Source organism: Neoarius graeffei, chromosome 2 (assembly GCF_027579695.1).
Source record: "Neoarius graeffei isolate fNeoGra1 chromosome 2, fNeoGra1.pri, whole genome shotgun sequence".
NCBI classification, from domain to species: Eukaryota; Metazoa; Chordata; class Actinopteri; order Siluriformes; family Ariidae; genus Neoarius; species Neoarius graeffei.
In genome coordinates, this window is record NC_083570.1 from 117,642,144 (window position 1) to 117,652,305 (window position 10,162).

The 10,162-nt window shown below is 41.6% G+C and overlaps 1 protein-coding gene and 1 long non-coding RNA gene across 2 annotated transcripts; both read left to right on the plus strand.

The window, feature by feature from the left end:
• Positions 1-1,369: 1,369 nt before the first annotated feature.
• Positions 1,370-2,447, plus strand: LOC132882165 (uncharacterized). The gene is made up of 4 exons (XR_009654126.1): positions 1,370-1,755; positions 1,936-2,004; positions 2,176-2,244; positions 2,385-2,447. It is a non-coding gene; the product is annotated as an uncharacterized LOC132882165 (long non-coding RNA).
• Positions 2,448-7,347: 4,900 nt separating this feature from the next.
• On the plus strand, positions 7,348-8,654 carry LOC132882164 (general transcription factor II-I repeat domain-containing protein 2A-like). Its single transcript, XM_060915432.1, has 2 exons — positions 7,348-8,153; positions 8,268-8,654. Exon 1 carries the CDS (start codon positions 7,537-7,539, stop codon positions 8,053-8,055), a length of 519 nt encoding a protein of 172 aa, XP_060771415.1. The 5' UTR covers positions 7,348-7,536; the 3' UTR covers positions 8,056-8,153; positions 8,268-8,654.
• The last annotated feature ends 1,508 nt before the right edge of the window (positions 8,655-10,162 follow it).

Below are 10,162 nucleotides of genomic sequence, written 5' to 3' on the forward strand. Positions count from 1 at the left end.
ACTTTTTTCCGATTTAGTGATACTCAACAAAAATGGCATGGCATCATGCAGTCTTCATAACACAAAATCACACTGTGTCAAGCAACGACACACAAAAGAGAACTTCACACAATGAGCAAGTGCAGTTTTGTCAACCTACATGCAATGGTGGTACTACAGTAACATTTACAGATCAGTATAACAAATAGATTTATAGATAGAACTCCTTCTTACATTGGTGCGACCACAATTTCTACCACTTCATAACTTTTATCCCCCTTTCCTTCACAATCCACCTGGAATAACATCCATCTCTCGCCATCGCTTTCCTTTCTACTATTCCTTCCCCATACACTGATTTCCCATGTTACTTTCCAGAAAACTGGCAAAGACCAGACAAAACAAGTTCTTCAAATCACAACAGGGAATCAGTAAATATCATCAGAGCAGACTTGACCTCATTCTTGGCATTACAGTAAGGCAGGCCTACTGGGTTTGAATTAAATGATCGCTAACATTAAGCTAGCTGATACATCTCCTAACATTGACTAGCCAGCTAACTGCACTAACATTTCCATTGGGACAAAAAAAACCCTGTCCTGTGGGGAAATTCTGACTGACTTTCTGCTGCTTTGTAAAGAATGTCCTTATGTCCATTGTATCTGGGGAGGAGCAAATACTGCAAAGAATTCACCATCAACCAAGAATACCCCATTAGGCTAAGCTTATTTCATTGTTTAGTTGAACAATAATTTAATGTGGCCTAGGATTAATTTTGAGAGCAGATAACAAAATAATAAGGTTTCAGCAAAAGCTAGCCATTGTGAGGTGGCAATGTGGCTGACGTCACCTCCTCCACTCTCGAGCAGCTGCACCAACATGTCTCTGCTCGCGCTGAGATTCGCTTGCGCGCGGTGAGTTGTTGTAGGGAACGCCCGGAAAACCCGGAGTGGATTTTCAGTGGTCTGTGTATTCTCTTATCGATCAAGTGGAATGGATTCTTTCACGAAGCAATAGAAACGGCGCTGGGTGAACTATTATTTTATGTTAAATGTGGGGGGTCCAAACGAAGAATTATGAAATGTGAGGGGGACACGTCCCCTTCACATTCAATGGTGGCGACGCCCTCATTGAATATATATGGCTAAGCCATATATATAATATATCTAGCTACTTTGCTCAGTAACTACCAGGCTAGCTAAACTTTTCCTCACCTTAGGAGAAATGGGAGCATTAATGTCAACTGCTAAAACACATTTTGTTGCATTGGTGCGCAGCCAAATGTGTCTTAGAATTCAAATTTAAAGTGTAAAATATTTGTATATTTGCAAGCTTCATGTGACAATGTTACCAAACAATCTAATATTGTTGACTTTATTTCAGATCCCAGTGTTGGAGACAGGTAAACAATACAGTCAATACGTATTATTAGTAAAATGTATTGTGTTGTGGTTAAACTGCGTATGGGTTATAGATATTTAGCGAGTGTGTGGCAATAATCATCATCTATGCAGCTCAGATTCTGATTTCACTGAAGATGCCAAGGTTGGGAGTCATCAAGAAGTAAGATTACATTTGTACAGTCTGGACAATTTTAAGTGTCATGGTATGCTTTATTGTGTAATATTCATTCAACTTCAATAAGCCACATATTGTCTCCTCTCAGCAGTTGATTAAAACCAAGTGAACATCATGTTATGAATTGTCTCTCCTCTTCTACAGCACATGGACAAAGACAACGATGCCACGGGTGACGGTTTGGACTCTGACTTCGAGGTGAGTTTATATTGTGATAGATTTAAACGGCACAGAATGGTTAGTGTTTGGCTTCATAAGCATACTTGACGTCTTCTGCCTTCGGTGTAACATTTCTCCCTAAACATCATGTCATGAGACATGAGGTGTGCATATAACTCCAAATATTAAGTTATTTCCAAAAATGTTTTTTCCCCTCAGCAACCCAGTGGGCACGGTGTAAATAGCAGTGATGGTGAAAGGGAGAGGATGAATGATGAGCCTGAAAAAGTAGGTTCCCTTACTGTTTGTTTCATGTCTGTATTCATTATGATTATTAACTAAGATATTGCATGCATTGCCTACCAACTTGATGCTTTACCATATGTATACACAGCTCATTGGCTGTGGCTGTGTTTGATTAAAACCAAGTGATGTAACAGAATGTGATCAATTGTACAGCACTCCCTTGATGAGCGCACAGACAAAGACAGCGATGGCACGGGCGACGCTATGGACTCCGACTTCGAGGTGAGTTTATATTGTGATTTAAACGGCACAGAAGGGTTAGCGTTTGGCTTCATAAGCATACTTGACGTCTTCTGCCTTCCGTGTGACACTTCTCCCTAAACATCACGTTTGTCATGAATTGTCTCTCTTCTACTGTGCAGCAGTCCCTTAACGAGCACATGGATAGCGATGGCACAGAGTCAATCATCTACTCTGATTTTGAGGTGGGGTCACATTTTAAATAGTGTCTCTGACGTCAAAAGTCCTGTATAACACAATTATTTGAGTAATCAAACATGATGATCATGGAGACCTCTCATAGCCAAGGCAGAAAAGATGAGTAGTAACAAAACTAGAAATATTTCTATGTATACAGTATTTTTACGAATTTTTTTTTCATTGAAACTGATTTAGCACAGCAGTTTCAATCCAACAAGAGAGGTGGACTATAATGTGACAAACGCGTAAAAGCAATGTGCTGCGACAGTATAGAAAATGGAAAATAAGGTTGCATGTAGGCTTTGTCAGAATAAACTGGCATATAACCACTCAACTGGAGCAATGTGTAACCACATTCAGCACAGGTTGTGGACGTTTACCTGCATGGAGAGCAAGCTACAGGTGCTACTGTAGCACTGCCAACATACCGTTTGCCACACTCAGCAAGTTACCTGCACAAGATATGTGAGTCGTCATCATGTTATATATGTGCGACGTTTGTAAATGCAGGGCAACAAATGCCACATAGCGACATTTATTAGATTATTGAAGAACATGATTAATGGTGTTAAATGGCTCTATAACCGTAGCAAATTAAAACTGTGCTCAATTTTGACTGATTTCTGAGTGTTTTCTTACTTTAGACTAGTCAACTAGTCTAAAAAAATTGACTGGCAAATTAGTCGCCAGGAGCATCCCTACTGATCAGCTGAACAAATGGCTCAATGTCACATCTGCAGAGATGGTCCATTTTGGGCCTCAGCATGGTTAGACTCAGCTCATTAGAACTGATAATGGAAACGCAAATTGGTGCAGCATGGTTTGACTTGGTGCAGTCAAAAGGGCAAATGGGAAAGGCCTGTTTGTGTTTCTCCTTTCTGTAGCACCCCCCCTGACAGCCACACAGATGATGTTGATGGTAGTGATGGTGTAGATAACGACTCAACTTCTGATTCTGAACACATGGTAGGACTATTTTTGATGATTGGTGTAATTGAACAAAATCCTTGTTGAAATTTTATCACTATTCCACAGGGATGTGATTTTTCCGCGAATTCGCGGAATTCCGCTTTTTTTCACCTCAACTTGAAGAAAATTTTTTTTCTGATTTTTTCCCTCATCCACATTCGTATCCTATTCGTTCCGACTTTGTTTGAAAGATAGCAGCCTCAGATTTGCATCTTTACGCCTCGATCACGGAGGCTGCCATCTTTCAACTCTTTGTTTGAAGCGAGCTTACGTACAGCTATCTAACAAGCGCGTTCATTGGTTGTTACAGAGCGATGAGCCAATCACGTACCTCGTTTCATCTCAATGACGTAATTGCGTAAATGACGTAATTACGTCAATGAGATGAAACGAGGTACGTGATTGGCTCATCGCTCTGTAACAACCAATGAACGCGCTTGTTAGATAGCTGTACGTAAGCTCGCTTCAAACAAAGAGTTGAAAGATGGCAGCCTCCGTGATCGAGCGTAAAGATGCAAATCGAGTTAAAGAAATCGACAGAATGGTGAAAAAAAGTTCCGCTGGGAATGGTTGGAGAAAAACCGCGGCTCGCCTCGGGGCGAATTACGTCACAAGGCGCGGGGCTAGCGGGCCCTGCTCGTGCTGGTTCTTTGGGGGGGAGTGAGAGAGAGCGAGAGAGAGCGTGAGAGAGAGTGTGAGAGCGAGAGTGTGTGTGTGTGTGTGTGTGTGTGAGCGAGCGAGCGAGCGAGAGTGTGTGTGTGAGAGTGAGCGAGAGTGTGTGTGTCAGAGTTGCATGTTGACCATTAAATTGGCTTGAATTTGTTAATCATGACAAGTTTTTTCTTGTGTGTTTGCTTGCCATTTTACTACAATTAAGTCAGAAAACCCCAGAACCCAGGAGCTTCGGGGGGCTTCCCCCCTTGTCCCCCCACCAGGCCGCTGCCCTGGACCAGCTGGGGGCCTGCGGCCCCCAGCCCCCCGGCTAAAATTTTCAGATAATTTCACCAGCCCCAAATCACATCCCTCATTCCAGTAAAATATGTCTTGTGATTTAAAGTGATGGTCTGCATTTTTTTAAGTGGTCTTGTATTAGATACTTGTGCATGGTAAATGTATTACCTGGTGTAGATTTTGGTCGGGGCGATTGCAATGACCAGAAACCAACAGAAGTATCCAACCACAGACTAAGCTTGCAACATGAGAAAAAACATATTTAGCCATCTAAAGAAATGCCCACTTAAAAATAATAGCAGTTGTACTGCACTGGTTTTGTAAATATTTTACAAGTATTAGAACATTCTTGATCGTTCTGCCAATAACAAGCAATTTAATTTATAATCTCTCTGAAAGACGGTGGGGCTACTCTTGTCTGCTGCCACAAGGCCAAATGGTTTGATCACACATCCTATTTTTTAACCACGTAAGGAGTTATAACTAATGAGATCCTTTTTCTTTCAGCTTAACGATGACATCCTGAAATCCCCCCCTGTACAGAGGAGCATCTGTACACTTTGACAAACCATCCTGCTCCTGATGGCCTTTGCTGCAACAGTGGGATTAACAGAAGGTGGTTTGCAAATACTTCTCCAAATTTTGGTTCTTATTCTACCACAAGATTGCCACTTACCAACCACCAAATATCTGTTCAAAAAACTTTTCAAAAAAGGGAAATGTGATTTTCATGTGTATTGCCCCAATTGCTGTTGTGTTTTGCAAAATAATGCATGCGAGACTTGCCATCAGGTGTTTGATCAAAATGAACTTAAGAAAAATGGTAACTTTTTCTTTAGCCTGCCACTTACTGTACCAGCCAACTGAAACATGTCTTGGAGACTTTAAATCTTGGGGAGTTATTGAAGTACAGAAAGACTCGGCCCACAAACCCGGACACAGTTTCAGACATTATGGATGGGAAATTGTATGAACAGATGTGCAAAGACTCTAATTTAAAAAAAAAATTACTCGTTTAGCTTCACTTTTAATACTGATGGTGTACCTGTTTTCAAATCCTCCTCTTTTTCTATCTGGCCCTTACTATGTTACATAAATGAGCTCCCACCTAGTGTAAGGAAAAAACACAGGTTTTTAACAGGTCTATGGTTTGGTGTTAAGAAACCATCCATCCCCATGTTTTTTAAACCATTCGTCAGTGAAATGAAAACTCTTGGTTCAGCAGGCATTGATTGGTGTTCAAAGGGTGTAACGACTGTAAAATCTCATGTATATGCCCAAATTTGTTCTTGTGATAGTGTAGCATGGGCTACGTTACAAAACGTCAAGCAATTTAATGGGAAATTTGGCTGCAACTGGTGTCTACATCCAGGGGACAGAGTTGAGAAAGGTAAAGGATTTGTTCAAGTATATCCTCATCAGGAAGCAGTAACAGAATGTTGCCAATCAGACATGATTAACTGGGGAAGAAATGTAGGGGTTGGTGAAAACTTTGGAGTGAAAGGGCCCACTCCTTTGATGTCACTGCCTTTTTTTTAACATTGTCTCAGGGTTCATTGTTGACTCCATGCATTGCATTGACTTGGGGGTGATGAGACAATTGTCTACACCAAGGGTGCCCAACCAGTCGATCGCGGTCTACCAGTCGATCGCAGGCGGAGTTTCAGTCGATCGCGAGAATGACAAAAAAAAAAACTTGTTCAAAAAGCACACTAATAAAACCATCGTTCATGAGTGACCAGAATATATTTTCATATTAATAAAATTAATAAATATATAAATAATTCTTAAATATATAAATAATTCTGAATCCTATTCTGTTGCATGCTGGGTATGGTTTGCCATGGTTGCTAGGTTGTAACTAGGGGCCTAAAGCGCGAAGAAGCTTTAGAGTCCGCCTAGTTACAATCTAGCAACCAGTGTAGTGGAAGCTGAGAAGATAATGGCGGAAACCAAAAAAGCTAAAAATTATCACTTTCATCCTGAGTGGGAAGAGGATTACTTTTTTGTTTTTTCGAATTCAAAGCCAGTGTGTTTGATCTGTAATGCTACCGTGGCCATTCCAAAGAAGGGAAATTTGGAGCGACATTTCATGACAGTTCACAAGAGCTATGCTAAAGACTTCCCGGCGAAATCAGCTGTACGAACTGAAAAGGTAAACAACCTGAGGAGACAGCTAGCCGCAAAGCAGGCAGTGTTTACGCGACCTGTTAATAAGAGTAAAACTGCCACGGTAGCGTCTTACCATGTGAGTCGTGTTCTGGCAAAGCACAAGAAATGTTTTAAAGATGGCGAAGTTTTCAAAGAAGCCTTTGTGGAGGCCGCGGATGCACTTTTTGCTGACTTCAAGAACAAGAAGGAGATCATGTCGGCTATTCAAGAAACCCAGCTATCCAGGAACACCATTACAAGGCGGTGCGAGCCCATGTCAGAGGACATTGAACGACAGCTTAGAAAGGACATTGAGAGCTGTCTTTGTTTTTCGCTGCAATTTGACGAATCAACTGATGCTGTGGATGTGGCGCAGTTATGTGTTTTCATTCGGCTGGTGTTTCATAACATGACGGCAAAAGAAGAGATTCTGACAATTTTGCCTTTGAAAGGGCACACAAGAGGGTCGGATGTTTTTGACACGTTTATGGAGTTTGTCAGTAAGTCGCATTTACCCCTCTTCAAACTTACGTCAATCACAACTGATGGCGCTCCATCTATGGTTGGGCATACTGCTGGGTTCGTTGCTTTGTGCAAGCAGTCGGAATCTTTCCCTGATTTTTTTTAACTATCACTGTATCATTCACCAACAAGGGCTGTGCGGGAAGATTTTGAACATGAAGGACGTCATGGACGTAGCTATAAAAATCGCGTGCTCTTTTCGGGCCAGGAGTTTACAGAGGCGCTTATTCCGTGCCCAGCTCGAGGAGGCAGGTGCAGACCACACCGATCTGCTGCTGCACACCGACGTCAGGTGGTTGAGCCGAGGCAAATTCCTCGAAAGATTTTTGGAACTTTTGCCCGAAATTAGAGTTCCTGAAGCACACAACTACCCATGCTGCTGCTTATACTCAGCTGGAGGACGGTCAGTGGCTCACTGATTTGGCTTTTCTCACAGATGTCACCAATAAGATCAATGACTTGAATCTCGAGCTGCAGGGGAAAGGAAAGCACATCGCCAACATGATCAGTTCAGTGAACACCTTTAAAACGAAGTTGCGCCTGCTGTTACGCAGGTTGCAACAGTGTGATGTCAGGAACTTTCCGCACTTGGAGGCTGAGCTCCGCCGTCAGGGCAAAGACAGTGTGGAACTTGCTCGTTATGAGCAACAGATCCAAAACATTCTTTTGGAGTTTGAGCGCCGGTTTACTGACTTTGCGTCCATTGAGCCTGTTGCTCAGTTTCTGTGCTTTCCATTTGGTGAAAATGTTGTGGATTGCATTGCGTCCAAAGTAGCCACACTCTTCAGCCTGGACTCCAGTGCTGTCGAGAATGAAATTCTCACACTGCAAAATGACATTGAGATCAAATGCAGAGCAACACCTGGGATAACTGGCGAATTCTGGAACCTGCTGCTGGAAGAGAAGTATCCAAACCTCAGACAATGCGCACTGAATATGACTTCCCTTTTTGGATCAACATATTTGTGTGAGTCTGCCTTTTCACACATGAAAGTCCAAGTACAGAACCACACTGACTGATGACCACCTCGCGGCCTGCTTAAGGCTGGCACTCAACTCCTACTGTCCGGATTACGAGAAGCTAGCTGCCTCCTCCCAGTGCCAGAAGTCCCACTAAGGTAGAGAAGTGTTTTATTATTATTATTATTATTATTATTATTATTATTATTATCTTGAATGACATATTCATATCATATCCATATACTTAGAGGAGTATTTTATCTGTTTTCCAGATTCATTTAAATCCAACTGCTGGTTTCCCTGCTATTGCCACTCTCCAGTGAAGTTTATCATTTTGAAATATTGGACTTCTCCTCCTTCCTGCTTTGAAGTTATCTCTTCTGGTGTGTGTGTGTGTGTGTGTGTTAATCTGTTGAATTCATGTTGAATTGATGTTTTCCAATTTTGGATTTCTGTTATGGAGTTTTTGGAGTGTTCTTTTCTGTAGGTGTGTGTGTGTGTGGTTGAGAGAGAGAGAGAGAGAGAGAGAGAGAGATGATGTGCCTCTGAAGTTCTGTTTTGGACAACCTATTTGTGACATGTTGATCAGTTCCTCATTTTTTTGTGCATTTATACTGCCTATTCTCCTCCTGTGCAAATAAAAACTCAACTACGTGTGATCTGCGATTGCGGCTCCTTGTTTGAATTATTGCCCGGCCCTTGATCTTGACTTGGTAGATCTCGGCATGCCATCAACTTCAAAAGTAGATCTTGGTTAAAAAAAGGTTGGGCACCCCTGGTCTACACTGTGGTTTGATAGTTCCTGCCACAGAGAGCCTTGGGATATAGGAACCAGAGCCAATGACACAGATAGGAAAATGAAACATTTCCAACCACCATCCAACATCACAAGATTGCCTAGATCCATTATAACAAGAGCCTACTGGAAAGCCTCAGAATGGGGAGCTTTTCTCTTGTTTTATGCTCCTATTGTTTTGAAATCCATTCTTCCAGGTAAATTTTTTTAGACACTTACTCCTTTTGTGCCAAGCAGTTTATGTCTTGCAATTTACATTCATAACACAGCTGGAGCTCTTCTATGCATCTCAACACCTGAATGAGTTTGTGTGAGATTTTGAGACCTTGTATGGCAGATCACATATGACATACAATGTTCACGTTCTTCTTCATCTGAGTGACAGTGTCAGAAACTGCGGGCCCTTATGGTGTTACAGTGCATACAGTTTTGAAGGGTGCAATGGCTCTCTGTTGAAACTATACCACGGTACACAGTCTGTACCCTTACAGATAGTAGCATCTTTTCTCTTACTAAAACAGGTAGAGACTATTGGCAAGACTGTCATGACCAATGTTCAACCCAGAGTAAAGCAGCTGTTTGACACAATGCTAGATGGCTATAACTCAACTAAACATACAATAAGAGTACATGGTACTGTGCTTTTTGGAAGTGGCTGCTTTAGAGCTCTTAATCTATATGAAAGAGATGCTATTGAGAAACATCTTGGATACCCTGTCAAAGATCAAGCCATGTTTTACCATAAAGCAGTAGTTGACTCTCAAATATTTCTGAGCATCAATTACAGAAGAAAACTAAAAAGAGATAACACTTTGGTTCGATATCTGATGGCAGTGTCTGCCAGATAGTCTCTTTTGCCAATGTTGGGAGTCTCACTGGCTGTGGACATGTGTTGTGTCTTGCGAGAAAGTGTGTGTCAAGACCAAGATTGATTCACCAAGGCTACTATGGTGAGTCTAGGTGCCAGATAAAGCATGTGATGTCAATACCATGTGAATTTAGAGATTTGATTGCTATAGAGATGTGCCAACTGTCAGAAAAATTTGTTTTATATAGAAAAGATAATAATAGTTGTGTAATTTAATACCAAACAGTTTTGAGCATGATTAAACGCCTCATGAAATGAAAAATAAATTTTCCCAGTTTTTATGTAATGTGTTTTCCACATGTGCTCCACATGTTATTGTCAGGGATGGGAATTTTCCGCGGAATTCCGCGGATTTTATCAACCCAGGGGTCATTTTTGTGAATCGTCTAAATCTGAGGAGAAAATATTTAGGGGGGGTTAGGTATGTGTTGACCCGGTCAACCATCGGGAACAAGGCTCTGTTTACATCGGCAGTTCAGAACGTACACTGTATTTGATTGGCC